At 35.1% G+C, this 16,942-nt stretch overlaps 4 protein-coding genes across 5 annotated transcripts; 3 read left to right on the top strand and 1 right to left on the bottom strand.

The window, feature by feature from the left end:
- Positions 1–845: 845 nt before the first annotated feature.
- guca1c (guanylate cyclase activator 1C) lies at positions 846–3,413 on the top strand (the record flags this gene model as incomplete). The annotated part of the gene is given in 4 exon segments (XM_024276444.2): positions 846–1,094; positions 2,148–2,297; positions 2,608–2,695; positions 2,777–3,413. Coding segments are annotated over 4 exon segments (570 nt in total). The 3' UTR covers positions 2,914–3,413.
- A 637-nt stretch (positions 3,414–4,050) lies between these two features.
- thrsp (thyroid hormone responsive) lies at positions 4,051–4,831 on the top strand. Its single transcript, XM_024277157.2, has one exon. The coding sequence runs from the start codon at positions 4,066–4,068 to the stop codon at positions 4,558–4,560; it is 495 nt and encodes a 164-aa protein (XP_024132925.1). The 5' UTR covers positions 4,051–4,065; the 3' UTR covers positions 4,561–4,831.
- Positions 4,832–4,981: 150 nt separating this feature from the next.
- Positions 4,982–9,071, bottom strand: ndufc2 (NADH:ubiquinone oxidoreductase subunit C2). 2 transcript variants are annotated; one of them, XM_024277158.2, is made up of 4 exons: positions 8,938–9,071; positions 7,262–7,415; positions 5,399–5,542; positions 4,982–5,156 (listed from the first exon to the last, which is right to left on the bottom strand). In XM_024277158.2, exons 2-4 carry the CDS (start codon positions 7,398–7,400, stop codon positions 5,107–5,109), a joined length of 333 nt encoding a protein of 110 aa, XP_024132926.1. In that variant the 5' UTR covers positions 7,401–7,415; positions 8,938–9,071; the 3' UTR covers positions 4,982–5,106. The 2 variants fall into 2 exon arrangements, with proteins under 2 accessions (XP_024132926.1, XP_024132927.1); XM_024277159.2 differs by lacking the exon at positions 8,938–9,071 and adding an exon at positions 7,491–7,534.
- Positions 8,540–16,717, top strand: rab30 (RAB30, member RAS oncogene family). Its single transcript, XM_024277156.2, has 5 exons — positions 8,540–8,725; positions 11,559–11,657; positions 11,732–11,815; positions 13,860–14,043; positions 15,152–16,717. Exons 2-5 carry the CDS (start codon positions 11,565–11,567, stop codon positions 15,400–15,402), a joined length of 612 nt encoding a protein of 203 aa, XP_024132924.1. The 5' UTR covers positions 8,540–8,725; positions 11,559–11,564; the 3' UTR covers positions 15,403–16,717.
- Positions 16,718–16,942: the final 225 nt, after the last annotated feature.

Raw genomic sequence — 16,942 nt, 5'->3', positions numbered from 1 at the left:
TTTTGTAACAGCTCTTTTCTTTTTAGATAATCTTTATAAAAGACTTCCAAGACAATACTAAATAGATTACTAAACTATAATATATTCATGTGCGGGATATTCTCTGCATTACTATCCAACACCAAGATGTTGAAATTTGACATGGTTGTGAGTCATGTGTAGTAAATTACAGAAAGCTTGAGCAATTTATCTGTAAAAGTTTGAGCAATCCTCCATATATTTACAGCATAGTCAAACTAACTGGAAATTATGAAGAATTTTGCAATTTTTGTAATTTTTCAACATTTCTATATTTCATTTCCAAAACTCTGATAGTAAAGTAATGCATGACTGTTCAATAGAGTCCAGGGATAAGAGCAGAGTTACAGTTTAGTGTTACTAAAGACATTTCAGAGAAAAGATACGACTATATATCCACTATTTCTAGTTTTCTTCTTCTTCTATAAATTCTGAACATCAAATATGTATTTTAGAGTAATTTTGTTGTTTTTATTTAAAAAATAACACCTGTATGATGCATATTTATAACTCACAAAATATTTATAAATGTTGATAAATCTTGAATTACATTACAGTACATTCTGAATCCAAACAGCTTCTTAGAAAGTGTTTTTTTTTAGCTGCTGCATCCTTTTTCAGTCCAGTCGTAGTGACCGTTGGCCTCCAGCCCCACTGAAGAAGGATGCAAAGCCCTCAGGTTCTAAGAAGTTCTGCATTTATCCCATTAAAGGGTTATCTCTCCTTTTGGCTTAAAGATTAGGGCTGGCTTTTGCATCACTTTCAGCTATAGAACTCGGAGGTGGTGGACTCACACCGTCCTTTCTAACCAGCGCCCTGCCTGACAGGAGCTTCGCTGCGGGGTTTCGTGACAGAAAGAACCGCAATCCTTTCAAGGAATCATGGGTTCTCACAGCTCGAGCCTGGACGACATCCTGGAGGAGGACATGCACCACTGGTACACCAAATTCATGAGGGAGTCTCCTTCAGGACTAATCACGCTGTTCGAGCTGAAGACGATGCTGGAGATGAACGGCATGACGGAGGAAGCCAGCAGCTATGTGGACCAAGTCTTCTTCACGTTTGACATGGACGGGGTAAGGAACTTTTTTATACTTCCTAATGTTTTAATTCACTTTCATGTTTTGGCAAAATGTGTTTTTTTATTGTTTATTTATCTGAAACAGTTTTATGTGTCATGTTGCAGGAAGTGCTCTATAAATAAAGCTTAATTTGAATATTTTTTTTACAGAAACATTTGCATTTATCATCAAAGTTCAGCTATATTTGGGGAAATAACTCCCCCAGACTGTCAGAAAGCATTAGATACTTAAATTTAATGAAAATATTTAGTGTTTACAAAAAAAATCTTACATGTACAGTGATATTTTAGTACTTTTTTGACATGAAAATTAAAATAACTTTCTTTTTTTACTTGATGTTTTACTATTGGGGCAGAATTAAAATAAAAATTTGAATCTTCTCACGTTCCAAATAAACTGAACCAATTAATATTGATATTTTGGGACTTTTTCGACATGAAAACTGATTTAATGTAGTATTTTTCTTTTTTATCTCGATGTTGTAGTAAAGGGGCAAAATTAAAATAAAAATTAGAATCTTCTCACGGTTCCAAATAAACAAAACCAATACATTTGCATAATTCAGTTACTTAATTTCAGCATTTGATACATACATTTGATAAAAATATTTTAACATTTGCAAAGAATTCTTACATTTACAATGATATTTTAACATTTTTTTGACATGAAAACCGATTTAATCAGTATTTCTTTTCTTTCTTTCTTAATGTTTTACTATGGGGCTAAATTTAAAATAAGAATTAGAATCGTCTCACGGCTCCAAATAAGCAAAATCAATACATTTGCATAATTCAGTTACTTAATTTCAGCATTTGATACATAAATTTGATGAAAATATGTTATTGTTTACAAAAACATTCTTACATCTACATTGATATTTTATCACTTTTTTGACATAAAAACTGATTTAACTTGATATTTAATTATAGGGGTAGAATTAAAATAAGAATTTGAATCTTCTCAGGGTTCCAAATAAACAGAACCAATAATATTTGCATAATTAAATTGATTTGAATTAATTGAACCTTCATTCATCTTTTTCTGCAGGATGGATACATAGACTTTGTCGAATACATCGCTGCTATAAGTTTGCTTCTGAAAGGAGAAATCAACCAGAAACTAAAGTGGTACTTTAAGCTCTTTGATCAAGATGGAAATGGAAAAATCGACAAGGAGGAACTGGAGACTATTTTCAAGGTACAAGGATTTTTTATTGTTGCATAATGAGACTTGAACTTCACAGAAACGAGCAGCTCTGCAAATCCCTCCGTATAATCAGAAAGTTGTAAATAGAGAGCTGACAATTAATCCAGACACCTCTTAGCGCTTCCTCGGGCTAAATTGGGCCTTTACGGTGACCCTATTTGTGGATTAAATGGGCCACAAAACAGCCAGTCTGATGGATTTGCTCCGCTTGCATCATCAATAATTCCCAACCTGGAACCGCATGTTCTGTGGATTACAGTTCAGACAAACAGAATGATGCTTTTCTCAATTTATCTTTCAGGCTATTCAGGACATCACCAGGAGCTACGACATTCCTCCAGAGGAGATTGTGACTCTAATATATGAGAAAATCGACGTCAAAGGAGAAGGTAACTTTTCTTTGATCAGAGAAATTCCAAGTGAGCTGAGATCTCCTGCCTGAAAAGTGACTTTACTCTGAACCTTCCCAGGTGAGCTGACGCTGGAGGAGTTCATCAGCGGAGCCAGGGAGCATCCCGACATCATGGAAATGCTCACCAAAATGATGGACCTCACGAACGTCCTGGAAATCATCATCAAAGGTCAACGGAGGAAAGTGGAGGACTGACAGGAGAGGATAGGTCTCTGAACTCTGACGATCCCATGTGTTGCCGGGGGAAAGATTCTTCCCTGCTTTCCTTAACTTTTTGTGCTTTTATTTTTTAAAATTGGAAAATCTTCCACGTTTGTTGATTAGGTGTCAGTTAAGGGGAATCTGATTCTCAAAGTTCCCATGGGTCAACTTTTGCGCAAAAAATATGCTTTTAAATAAGTTTACTCGATCGATATTTGTTGAGAAAAACTCATTTAATGTCATTTTTGATTCGAGTTTCAGCACGCTCATCTGTTTCTTTTAGGATTTTAGCATCTGAATGTTCATAAATTAGTCCGATTGCTTTTCTTTTAGTTGTTGAAGTCCCCATTTAAGATGTGGGGGCTGATTATAAATGCAGTAACTTAATGCAAAATAAGGCTTTCTAAAAGTACAGAATTTATTTTGCTATTAAATTCACATTGTTGCCTTCAAAATTAGGATTTTTATTTAATTTTTTTGGGGGGGAAATAATTTCTCTTTTGAGTAATCAATCACTAAAATAGATTTTCCTACCAGATCAAAATGAGTGTTTACTGAAAAACAACTGAAAATATGAGTGTCTTGACTTTTTCTGTAATATTAATATAAACTTCATTTTTGCAAAACATTTAATTGTAAATGCAAGAGGTTATGACAATTATTTGATGGAAACAAAATTCTGAAACTGGATGTTTTATGATGCAATAAAAATCTGATAAATTCAAAAAGACTTGTTTTTTGTGGCTCAATGTCGCCATCTTGTGGACATTTAGAATAATCATGATTTTTTTTTTTTAATGTTATTAAATTAATCTAAGATTTACTACAAATTTAGAATATTAGGTAAACTAAATGTAAATCAAAAATTTGACTTTAATTTCTGGATAAATCTTCTTTTAAGACGAATATTTTGAGTGCAAGAACATAAGTTAATTTTTTTTAATGTTATTTAACACTTTGTATTTAAACAATATAAAGCTAAAATCTATAAAGTGAGGTCATTGAAATCTGTTTGCTTTATCAGTTGACAGACAGCCAAAACATTCAGATGTCATTACACTCCAGACCTTGTCAGCTTTTAAAAATAAATAAAGATAAGAGTTTGACTCCAAATAGCATCCAGAGATTTCCTAAATTCATCGGGTGATGCGTTTGCGCAACGGCGCCGATCAACCCACCGGGTCAGGATTACATAAACCGTCTGCTTGGCTCCGCTCCGTTCTGTTCCATCCGCCGCCTGAAACCATGCAGACCACGGAGGCGAAGCTGAAGAGGAGCAGTCTGTCCCTCATGCTGAAGCGCTACAGCTCGGCGGTCAGCGACATGGAGAGGACCATCCTCCTGCCCAGCCTGCTGCGGGACGTGCCGTCCGACTGGATGGACTGCGAGGCCGCCCGAGCCAACGACCTGTACGGGAACTACATGATGCTAAGGACCATTCGGAACACGGTGGAGAGCAGTCTGGTTCCCCTGGAGGAGCAGGACGGGAGGAGAAAGGAGCCCGTCAGGAGCCCAGAGCCTGATTCGGAAGAGCTCTTCCAGTTCCACCTGAGAGGACTGTGTTCCGTCATGAACGACCTGACGGAGAAGACTCGGAGCCTCACAGAGAAATACCTGAACATGATCGGAGTGGCTCAGTGACAGCACACTTTGATGAGCAACCAATCTTTGTTTTGGAACGATGATGGAAACATTTCAACCTCTTTTAATCTTCAAATTTATGGAAAAATGTGTTTGGTGCTGAAATATTCATTTACTTCCCTCTTTAACCTTCAGAATAAAAGTCTGTGTCATGTAAAAACAGCAGTGGTCAGTTTTTCTTTAACATTTTGAGGCCAAAAACTGACGGCTTTGGAAACATAAAAATATCACTTGCTTTAATCAGAATTAAAGTTTAAAAAGCTCAAAAAGACTTCTTTTGATTTGTTTTTGTTCAGCTAACGTCTAAAAGGATTTTGCTTGATCACAGAAAAATAAAGGTTTCAAAAGTATTAGTTCTATTTAAAAAAAGAAGCTGAATTTTACTTCATGAAAACCATCCAACAATGATTTATTTTATATATTTTTTTTATTTACATACCTAAATTTCACAGAATGTGATGGATACAGATTTCACAAAATAAAAGCTGCTCAAAACAAGTCTGCAAATAGTCCGTCCGTCCTCTTTTCTCCCGTCTGAGCGGCCGTTTAGCGCACTGGATGGAAAGGCTCGACGATCTCTGCAAACGTCTTTTTTTCTAGAGGGAGAAGAAGCAGAATTTTACTATTTCAGTACTCTAAAAATCTAAGGATTGCACTCAGAATATAAAAAATAGCATAAAACTCTCATAAATTGAACAGAACATAAAATAAAAGAATTGTTGAACATATGTTGGCGATCATTTTAACAGTTTAAATGGAAATCGTAGATGATACAAATCAGAAGCTTGAGGATTTACACATAAATGAAAAGTAATAGGAGATCCTGAAGTGGACAAACCTTTTGGTTGAAACTTCTCAGGGTGGATTTTGACGTACTCGTTCATGTCCCGGTCCAGCCTCGCGTACGTGTAGTTTTCATGTTTTGTTAGATGGTAGCCGAGGAACCAGCCGACTGTCGCCAAAAGAAACTGTCGATGGACACCTGGAGAAAGAAGAAGGAGACATATGGAAGACTACTAAGATAAAGTTATTCTGCTGTTTTTGTTGTTAACCACAAACTAAAGAGACTTAAAACAGATAAAGTCTCTATGTCTTCGTGCGAGAAAGCGGGAGTGGGACGCTTCATTCTTCGTTTTTTTATTATCTCGATATAACGAGGAAAAACGATCAAAAAAAATTCTAAAATGTTATTTAAAAGTGGACACAAATCATCAACACTGTTTGGCAAAATATTTTAAACCCTTGAAAAAAAATGATTTATTACTTATAAATTTAAATACGTTTTTAAGAAAGAGGCATTTTCTATTGCATCCATTAAAAAAAGCCTAATCTTTTCTGCCATTTCCCTTTTTGCTCTAGTTTTGAGTTTGGTGGATTGTAAAACAGATTTATAGGTAAATTATTTATTCATTTAACTAACGTGGCGTAACTCTGGCATAAACAGCAAATCCAATGTGATCCTAGAAGTCTTCACTGGGATTGATCAAGATGAGATCGATCCTAAATTCTGGAGGCAGACTGATAAAACCCCAATCTGAGAGGGTGTTATGTAGAAGTGGAGTCTACAACCTGAAGCTCCGAAGTCACATGTGGCTCTTTTATCCTCTTTGAAGAAAAATGCTAATGATTTTCAGTTTTAGTTATTAATGACTTTTTATCTTTATGTTTAGATTTTGAACATGTCAAATAGCTGAGCAACAGGATAATAAAATCTACTTTCCCTTATCGTTAAAGTAAGCTTAAGGCATATATTCTAATCTTCTGCTGCACAACAATGAACATTTCTAAGCATGTAATTGCATTTACATCAATGGGTTAAAAAAAGGATTCTACACCAAAGTTGTCATGTTTATGTTTCTTATATTTTTAATTCAAGTAAACCATCTGCAGCAAAATGAGCTTTTTGGACCCAGCATGCATTTTATTTTGAAAGGAACTTGTATGTGCTACTGTCAAAATAAAAAGATGTTAGTTACATTTGTTATTTGGAGAAAAAAATTCTATAAATACTTAAAAGTTTTTTTTTAATTCATTGATTAATGGCCACAAAATCCTGAAGTGTATTTTTGTAAACGGTGAGGTTGAACGTTGTGGCTCTCGCTGTGTTTTGATCCAGTAAGAAGCTGGACTGAATATTTCTTTTAGCATTTAAAGGTTGCAGATCCCTGATCAAGAGGACAGAGTTTTGTTTGTGTCCGAACAGGTAAGATTGTTACTGGTTGACCACACTGATTAAAAGAAATTAAAATGAATAAATCTTAGTTTTCCATCATTACAAAACCTCACAGAGCCCAAAGTTACTATCAGTAAAAGCTATAAACATAAACATGGTGCAGCTTTCTGCAGCTTCTAAACACTTTGATCCAACAAATGTGAGCAGAACTTGAGCTCATTTCTTTACAAAACATTCCTCAAAACAACCTAGTAATACCAAAAGAGTCCATAAGTAAATATCAACTTTAACAAAATATGTGGAGACAATTTCATGGATAAAGCTTTAGCTCTGCTGCTAGCTAACCCTCCAAATATAGCATTTAAAGCGACATAAACAGACTATCCGACCATGAAGGTTTTATTTACAAGAAGTACTGTTCCATCAAGAAAATAAACTAACTAAATACATTTAAATTTAGCGGTAGGTTTAGTATTTAATTCTCGAGGCTGCGCAGAGTGCCTGTTTGTTCCAGAGCTAAATGCTAACCTGACTTCACGGGCGGCCTGTGGTTGATAGCATTCTGAAGCACCGCGGAGAACCAACCGATCCCCGCCAGCCACACCGAGTTCCTGTTCACGATCCCGGGAGGAGGAAGAGACTTCTTATCGTCTGCAGCAGACCCCATGGTCACCGAAACCTCCTGCAAAATGCACCTTTTTATTTCTATTTGCGACCTCTGGTCGGTGCAGCGACAAAAAAGTTCCTCTACTATCACCTCTTGAAGGAAGTCAAGGGCGTGCACCGGAAAAAACTGCTCGGGCGAAACAAGAGAGAAGAAGCATTCCTAGCAACGTCAACAAAAGAGGCATTTCCCCCGTTTATGGACAGATTCAAAGTCACAGAACACGTAGTCACTCAAAATAACAAACATATGAAAATTATACAAACAAACAAATAAATAAATGCGCTAAAAAAAGCTACGACAGAAAGAAAAATAAGGAAAATGAAAAAAAGCATTTTTGTAACCAGAAAAACAATCTGCAGCTTTATTTATTTATTTATTTATTTATTTATTTATTTATTTATTTTTCTAAAGAATTTACAAAAAGACATTTAGAAAATGGGCCTCATATTTAAAAGACCTTTAAAAATACTTTTTTTAAAAACCCTAAAATGATCAAACATGTTTATATTTGTATATAAAGTCAAATAAAGGAATATTTTTTTAATGGAGACCTAATCATATAAATCGCACTAAATTTATTTCTATGGATATATAATAATATTTGTTTAAAAAGTAACTTCTTTAATTTTAGGATATAAAAGATGTGAAAAAATGTATGTCCTTTTTTAAAATAAAGTTGGGGAAAAACAAAAGAGAAAATTAGAATCTTTTAGTATTCAAATAAGCATGAAAAGGTTTTTCAAAGTGTAAAATAGTGACAAAAATCATAAAAGTAACTTTAAAGAAAAATGTTTACTAGGGAACAAAAGTGTGCACAAATATGCAAGCATAGAATACGAGCATGCAGTGTAATTTACAAATTTAAAAAGCATTGACATTAGAATTATGAAATAAAAAATGACAATTTAAAATGCAATTGATTTTAAAAAATAATATTTCATTTTTTTTTTATTGTAATTTTTAATATTGTATTCTAAATTTAAAAAAAAAAATGTATTTTCATTTTCCAAGCATTTATATTTATTGTAAATTAAATAGTCAATTGAGAATTACTTTGAATTATGACTCAACAAACTTCCATGCTATAATGTCCAGATGGAAGATGTCACGTGCATGATGGGTTGCATGTAAAGTTAATGACATCATTGGTAGCAGCCCCCCTCCTCTTCCTCCTCCTCCTCCTCTAGACAGTCAGAACTAGTCTGCTGCTGAGGAGACACAGCCGGGGGAATTATGCCCTGCCCAGCAGCGGCGTTGCCGATTTGAGGAGCCGATCTATGCATACCAAGTAGTTTTAGGTCCGGGGAAGTCCCCGTGGTTTTTTGGTAAGTGCTAACTGTTTCCTGTCTCTCCGTTCAGGTCTGACTTTGAGTTTTTTTTCCCCTCCTCGCTCCTGCATCTGCAGACGCGGCTAAAATGGCTAGCTTCTGCCGATGCTAATATGCTACTGTTGCTAGCTTGGGTCTGAAACCCTAAACGGAGTGAGTCGCTCGGTGTTGGGCGGTAATTCGGATTAAGATGGAGGCTTTAATATTACCTGATCTTAATAGAGAAGACGCAGCAGTTGCGGGATTTTTCGTTCAGGATTATTAAAGTACTATGGGGTTAAATGAACGCCCCCCTCCCGTTTAAATGAGGATTTTCAATGGATGCGAGCGGGTTCCTGCAGCAACAGTTAGTCTGCGTGGAAACCAGCATTTCATCTGCATTTCTGTCTGGTTTTCCCCGTGCTGCAGCGTTTGCATCGGGGTTTTATTCTGTAAGGTCACAGGCAAAAGCAATCATATTATTTATGGATTTATTTCATGGGTTTTCTGCAATTTTGCATTAAGGTTTGATGAAATTATGTTGAAATTGTCAGTTTATTTCTTGCATTTTCTTGAAGTCCTAATCCGATTACCTTTTTATCAATTTTTTTAAAGCTGTCCTAGTGGAATTTTAATTATGATAATGCCGTTTTAACCAAAATCATGCCATTTATTTGGACATAGTTTCTGTAGAGTGACAGGAGTTCCTCAGAAATTTGCCTCAAAGTTGTGGGCGGGACTGTTAGCAGGCAGCAACCCCGCCCCCTTTCCGCTCCCCTCTCCTGAGAGCTCTCTGTTTACACCCTTCAGGCCATCCCCAACTTAACATTACCAGTGATACAACAGCATTATTGGAGCTATGCAGCCGTACAGTTTTGATCCAGGTTCCGGCTCAGATGAGGAAAAAAAGACGTATTTGTCTGAAAAAGAATGCTTCAGAATGGAGTGGAGAGATTGTTGTTTGCTGAAATCAGATCGTGTATTTTCAGACTCAATCGCAATTAAGATATGTATTTATTTATTTATTTTTTGAATGATTTTGATCAGTGCTGCATATTTTAAGCTTATTCTTTCAAATAAATTTCTGAGTTTAAGTCTGCATATCACAACATTTTACCGCAGGATGTGCACAAATCTGTTCTGTAAGGTTAGCAAGATATTCACAGATTCGGACTTCCAGGATGAATCACTTTTTAAATAAATATTTAAACTGACAACACGTGTTTTTTTGAGGACATTCTTATGTACCATCTACACGTTTTTTCAAACAGTAATTTTTTGTCAGCTCTTATTTCAAGTAAATAAATACTCAGAAACACAGTTTTAATCTTAATTTTCTTTATATACAGTATGTCCTCCATCATAAGAGAAATGCCACAAGAATAACTTAAAAACACTTTTAAATTTGCTTAGATCATTGCAGAGTTTAAATAGGAAATTCAAATCATTTTCCCATCATGCTCCTGTTCCAATCAAAGTTGTTTTGTTGCTTTTGGGTCATTGCCTAAAGCCAATTAATCCTTTTTGTTTTTTAATTCAAAATATTGCTAGAAGTGATGATTGTTTCCTAGGCTGTAGTGTCTGGTGTTGGTTGCTTTCCATTTACCTTGTTTGGATTTAGTGTTATTATTTACAATAAAGGTACTATAAGACATAAAAAACATTGATTTCTAATAATTAGAATAATTACTAGTTTAAACGCTTGACACAGGTACGGGTGTAAAATGTTTGAAAAATGTGATATTGTTGAATTTAAATGGTGATTTATTGATAATTATTTAATTTCAATGTTTAAGATGTCATTAAATTTGTATTTATCTGCTTTTACATATACAATAAAATGCACTTCTGTACATTCACGGCACAGAAATCACATTTTGTCATATTGAGATGTTGTAAGCTCAACCTGATAGTGTCTTTTATTTTATTTAAATACAGTTTTAAAGTATGTAAATGTTTAAACACTAAGAGGCTATGGGGGATTTGAACCTTCAACCACGAGTCACAGCCTTCAGTCACCAAAGCACCTGATCAGTTTCACCACAGAGGAACCAAAATTCTGAACGGAAACTGTAAATAAAGACTGAAAGTAAAAAAGAGACGAAAAATCCCCCAAAAAACAAAAAATTAAAACAACAGCATAAACTTTTTATTTTATTTTTTTTAGTTTTAGGTTTTTTTTAATTCAAGTTTTCAGTGTTTCTTTAAATTTGTTTTTTTCCCCACATTTTCAATGATTCTTTCAAGTTGTCGGTGTTTACTTTTGAGTTCAAAACTTTTTTCAAAATTGTAAATTTGTTAATATGTACAATTTTTTTATTTTCAAATTTACTGGTTTTGTTTGGAGGGAAAATTAAACGTATCCGATTTGTGAGTGCGTAATTATTGATTTGTAACTCATACAAAATTTTGTGCGTAGTTGTGTGTTCTTGCAATTGTGTATTCACGTGTACAAAATATTAATATGAGCAACGACAATGGAGAAACGTTAGTGTTAAGTGTTTTAAAAACACAGATTTAGATTTTTTAATAATAATTATCAGGCATATTTGTTTAAGAAGGTGGGAAAATGTTATTTTTGTACATGTAAATACACAATTACCAGTGGACTCAGTTACACACAAAATATATTGTATGAGCTACAAATCAAGAATTACACACAAACAAAGTTTTTCACTTTAAGCTGATCCTGACTGAACAGTATTTTGGTTTTTAGAACTCTGAGTGGTTGTCAAACTTTCTTCCTCTTAACAGCATAAACCACATTTGTTGGCGTAAATGTTAAAGTTTCTGTTTGCTCATGTTCTAAAACTTTGTTCTCTGTTGGTTATTTCTGTCTTTTTGTTCACAGGTTATTATGAGCATGGAAGATTATGACTACCTGTTCAAAATAGTTCTCATAGGAAATGCCGGAGTTGGTAAAACTTGTCTTGTTCGGCGCTTTACTCAGGTTTGTATTTATCTAAAATAAAAAAGCTGTTAAAAATCAGATTGTAGAAATACTGTTGTGTGTTTTCATCGTAGGGCCTTTTCCCACCTGGACAAGGGGCTACTATCGGAGTAGACTTCATGATCAAAACTGTGGAAATCAAAGGGGAGAAGGTCAAAGTATGTGAAGGATAAGGGTTGCACAGACAATTTAAGCTGCGTTCACACCGAACATGATTGGCGTCCAGTTTCACTCAATGTGCAGGATTAACCAATCAGGGACTTTGCTTGTGACGTGTTGATGACGTCATCGGTGGGTGGAGTCCAAAACCTTTTATCTTGAATTTTATTATATTTTTCTTATTTGCATCAAGACAATAATAAAAAGTTGCAATAATTGTATTCTTTTTTTTACATTTTTTCCCACCTCGGACGAATGCGAGACGGCAAACCGTCAAAAATGAATCAGAAAGTAGCACTGAAAGCGTCCGTCATTCACACTTACAGATGGTGAACCTCACCGAACTGGGAGAGTCTCTGAATAATCATGATTTATATACTTTATATATGTATATTCTCAAATATATGTTTTAAAGATTTTCAGAAAAGGGATTTCAAGATTTTTTTGTTGTTTTTTTTTTTACTTTTCACTGATCCGAACTGTGACCCTAAAATCGTGACACGGTCTAATTTTCTAATCCGTTGCACCCCTTGAACATTTCAGAACAGGCTAAACAGGCAATCTTTAATGTGTTTTTAGCATACGGTGTTTACGGCACTGTTGCTGCACAATACTAGAGGTGCCACAACGATTATTTTAGTAGTCGACTAATCACCGATTATTTTTTCCGATTAGTCGACTAATCGGGTCATGCACACAAAGTAGATGTAAAACACACATCTTAACCATCATTAGCTTTAAACTAACTAAAATCTAGATGCATAGCACTAGCGGCGATAATGCTAATGTGAATGCTGAAAGCTGAATTTGGCCGCTGAAGATGCTGAAAACGATAGCTAAAAAAGCTGAAGCTGATAGCTAGCTAAAATATTAGTCAAATGCCAAATTAGCCTTAAAAAATGTATAAAAAAATAAATTGGCATACACAGATAGCATGTAGCTGAAATGTTAGCTAAACTCCAAAATAGCCTAAAAAAGCCTAAATTAGCCAAAACAACTAGCATGTAGCTAAAATATTAGCTAAACTTCAAAATAGGTTTAAAAAAGCAAAGCAAAGGTTTAAGTTAGCCAAACGGCAAGCATGTTGCTGAAATATTCGCAAAATTCTACAAAAGCCTAAAAAACAAAAAAAAAGCTAAAGTTAGGCAAAACAGCTAGCCTGTAGCTAAAATGTTAGCTAAACTCCAAAATAGCCTAAAACAAAGCCTAAATTAGCCAAAACAGCTAGCATGTAGCTGAAAAATTAGCTAATGTTCAAAATAGCCTAAAAAAAGGCTTAAGATAGCCAAACAGCTAGCATGTTGCTGAAATATTTGCAAAATCCTAGAAAAGCCTAAAACACAAACAAGCTAAAGTTAGGCAAAACAGCTAGCATGTAGCTGAAATATTAGCTAAATAGCCTAAAAAAAACCTTAATAAATGCCAAAATAGTTTAAAAAGCTAGCAGAGTGCCATTATAACTTCCAACTTTACAACATTCTGACTCCATACATTTCAAAGTAACGACTAATCGACTATTAAATTAGTCCTCGACTATTTAAATAGTCGATTAATCGTCGATTAGTCGACTAATCGCAGCAGCCCCACACAATACTAGTGCATATAGAGCACCAGAGTTTTTCTGTTACAGTTCTATTCTGATAAATGAAACACTTGGTGTCGTATAATTCCGGTCAGGCACAAAATGCTAAAATTCATTTCTCCTCAATTATGAATTTTCAAACGGTTGTGTTTTTTCTGTGTTTTGAAAAGGACACCAAACATAAGTCACTAGAAAATTCAAGTCCCTGATTGGTCAAAGCCAAAAACTTTTCATCTGCTCTCAGTGGCTCCGCATTTTATTCATAGAGCCTGAAAAACCTAAGTGATGCATGAATGCAAAAGTATTAAAAGATTCCACAACGCCCATACATGTGCGTCTACATAGACTTTTTATTGGAAGTGGTCGCTAAACCGCGTGTTTCCGTGCCCGGTGTGAACGTAGCATCACATATGCAAACAGTTGTTTGGTTTGACCTTCCATCCTAAACCCGTCTTCTCCAGTTGCAGATATGGGACACAGCTGGACAGGAGAGATTTCGCTCCATAACTCAGAGTTATTACCGTAGTGCCAATGCCCTCATTCTTACATACGACATTACCTGTGAGGACTCCTTCAGGTGCCTTCCAGAGTGGCTAAGGGAGATCGAGCAGTACGCCAACAGCCAAGTGGTGACTATATTAGTCGGTAAGAAACATTTTTGGAGCTCTGAGAAGATTTTCTTTTGAGCAGATTAAAAAAAGAATCTTGCTGCTTTTGACTAAAAATTTGATATTTCTAAGAAAATACAAAGTCTATTCTTCATCCCACGCATGCAGGAACACGCCATCTGCTTCATTCTTCATTCCCATCTCCTTTTTGTCAAACTGTATCCATGAATTATCTAAATCATGTGTCAAAGTCAAATGATCTATCCTGCAGAGGATAGATCATTTTATTTTATTATTATTCATGACCCGATGTTATCTTGCACTTATTTATACCTTGTATAATTATGACAGAATGTATTTTTATGAAGAGTAAAATGCTGAAAGTTATTTAAGGTTTAAGTTGATATATACTGGAATAATAGTCCTGCCTTTTTATTATTTATAATTATGTTAAAAAGTACGGTTTAAAGTTTTAAAAAATGGCATTCTACTAGCTTTTTGGGCTATTTTGGCATTTACTAAGATATTTAGGCTGTTTTGGATTTTAGCTATTTTTTTTCAATTACATACTAGCTGTTTTGGCTAATGTAGGTTTTTTTAAGGCTGTTTTGGATTTTAGCTATTTTTTAAAGAAAATGCTAGCTGATTTGACTAATTAAAAAAAAGTTTTTTAAGGCTGTTTTAGATTTTAGTTATTTTTTCCAACTACGTGCTAGCTGTTTTGGCTAGTTTAAAAAAAAAAAAAAAGTTTTTTTAAGGCTGTTTTGGATTTTAGCTATTTTTCAAGGAAAATGCTAGCTGATTTGGCTAACCTTTTTTAGTTTATTAGGCATTTTGCTAATATTTTAGCTGGCTGTCAGCTTCAGCATTTTTAGCTGTCAATTTCAGCATCTTGAGCTATCAGCACTAGCATCTTCAGTGGCCAAATTCAGCTTACCGGTACATCATTCAGACTAGCATAATCACAAGTAATGCTATATATGTAGTTCATAATTATGTTAAAAAATTATGGTTTTAAAAATGTAGTTTCAGAGTGTTCAATAAATGTTTATCCTGTTCGGCCTGCGACCTAAGGTGTGTTTTGGATTTTTGTCCCTCGTGAGATTGAGTTTGACACCCCTGATCTAAATCTTCGATTCTTGTAGGTAACAAAATAGATCTGGTGGAAAAGAGGGAGGTTCTGCGGCAGAGGGCCCAAGACTTCGCCGAGGCCCAGAGCATGCTGTACCTGGAGACGTCGGCCAAAGAGTCCGACAACGTGGAGAAGCTGTTCCTGGACCTGGCGTGCGAACTCATCCGAGAGGCCAAGCAGAACAAGCTGGATAACAGTGACACGGCGCCCATGCCCGGCGAGGGCAAAACCATCAGCTATTTGAACTGCTGCAACGTCAACTAAAAAGTGGGGTACAGCTGATGTCGAGGGGTCCCGATGCCTCCGTCCCACTAAACCACCTCTGAGTTTGATCATTTTTTAAAAGTCCCATGAGTCTTTTTAAGAAAGAGGAGCCAGTCGAGTTTTCTCTGCCCCTCCAGGAGCAAATAGTTTAGGATGCTGCCATTACTGAGAACCCTTCTTGTCACTGTAGCAGTGAGTGTATGTCCAACACTTCTTCCAGGAGATCTGCGTAGGGCTGCACATTGTGCTGATCTTGGTAAATTGCCAGGGTTTTCCTGTCAGGGCTTTAGGATCCACTTTCCATCAACATTCACCAGCAGTATTACTCTAAAAGTTCTGCCGGGTATTCTGTTACAGACCCCACATTTAAGAGGAGCTCCAAAAGCATCCAAGGTTATCTGTTAAAGGTGACATGTTTACATTCACAACATATTTGAGATTACCGAGTTGGATTAGGATTTTTTTTTTTTTTTAATCCGTTGCACATGTATTTTTTCTCTGAGAATCACACTCAGTGTTATTAACGTTCATTCTTATAGGTTGTTTTTGTTGCACCTCATTGCAAACTGTGAAACATTTGTTAGTTTTTTTCTTTAATTGCTGCTAGAAAATGTTTTTATGTTAAATAACATGAACTAAAACACACTTAAAAACGCTTAAAAGTATTCTGTGATGGTATTTCGTTTAGTTGACTTGAAGTGCTTGTGATTGCTTTATTTTGAAATTGCTAGAAGGCTGCAATCAGACGACAACATGTAGTTTAATTAACTGAGTTTGTATTTTCAATAGACTCCAACATTTTTTATTACATTTTTATCCATACGAGTATTTCTGCATCTGTTGCTGCTGCCTCCACATGAAATCAGTTGAGGTTTGTCCTTGTACTTCTGTAGAACTTGTTGTATTTCAGATACTTTTATTGTGAAACCCCCTGTTTGTAGCATTAAAATTAATATTTTTATTTTGCCACAAGTGCAATCTACTGTATTGCACAATGCCATTTGCTGCACATTTTCTCCCCCCATGTTGTAACGTCTTTTGTTAAGCAGATATATATAATATCGTAGTACATCTTGGCACTTTGCTTTGATATTTTTGTACTTTCAGTAATCCCCTTTTTTATTGCAAGCTTTTGAGGTTTTTTTGCCTTGTAACGTAGATATATAGATGCAACTCCTGGTTAATTGTTTGCATTTTTATTTTGTCATAAAGTGGAAAAAAAGCTACAAAAAAGGCTGTGGAGATTCTGTGCTTTTTTCATGTGTATAAAATATCCTCATCAATACTCTGCATAACATTAAATAACTACACTAATTATTGTGTACTTGTCATGTGTTGTTGCTTCGGTAATATCAGATTTCTTGCAATATCTTATGATACAAGATATAATACAAATGCTAATTTGTATGAAAATTAAATAAATGATTTGTCTACAGAAATTACTGTTAAAGATATGTATTTTATTTTGAATTAACAATTTATTAATTGGAATTAATAATTAATTCAACAATACCCAACTAATGTTATATTTAAGTAGCAT

The sequence above is a fragment of the Oryzias melastigma genome, linkage group LG13 (genome assembly GCF_002922805.2).
Source record: "Oryzias melastigma strain HK-1 linkage group LG13, ASM292280v2, whole genome shotgun sequence".
NCBI classification, from domain to species: Eukaryota; Metazoa; Chordata; class Actinopteri; order Beloniformes; family Adrianichthyidae; genus Oryzias; species Oryzias melastigma.
Note: the sequence above shows the minus strand (reverse complement) of the source record. Positions and strands in the feature narration are given on the sequence as shown.

Excerpts from the sequence above, each read along its gene's own strand:
- thrsp (XM_024277157.2), top strand. The coding sequence starts at position 4,066 with ATGCGTTTGCGCAACGGCGCCGATCAACCCACCGGGTCAGGATTACAT.
- ndufc2 (XM_024277158.2), bottom strand. The coding sequence starts at position 7,400 with ATGGGGTCTGCTGCAGACGATAAGAAGTCTCTTCCTCCTCCCGGGATC. Across the intron at positions 5,543-7,261 it reads CAGGCCGCCCGTGAAGTCAG|GTGTCCATCGACAGTTTCTT; the intron begins GTTAGCATTTAG and ends TTCTTTCTCCAG. Across the intron at positions 5,157-5,398 it reads TGAGAAGTTTCAACCAAAAG|AAAAAAAGACGTTTGCAGAG; the intron begins GTTTGTCCACTT and ends TTCTCCCTCTAG.
- rab30 (XM_024277156.2), top strand. The coding sequence starts at position 11,565 with ATGAGCATGGAAGATTATGACTACCTGTTCAAAATAGTTCTCATAGGA. Across the intron at positions 11,816-13,859 it reads TCAAAGGGGAGAAGGTCAAA|TTGCAGATATGGGACACAGC; the intron begins GTATGTGAAGGA and ends CGTCTTCTCCAG. Across the intron at positions 14,044-15,151 it reads AGTGGTGACTATATTAGTCG|GTAACAAAATAGATCTGGTG; the intron begins GTAAGAAACATT and ends CGATTCTTGTAG.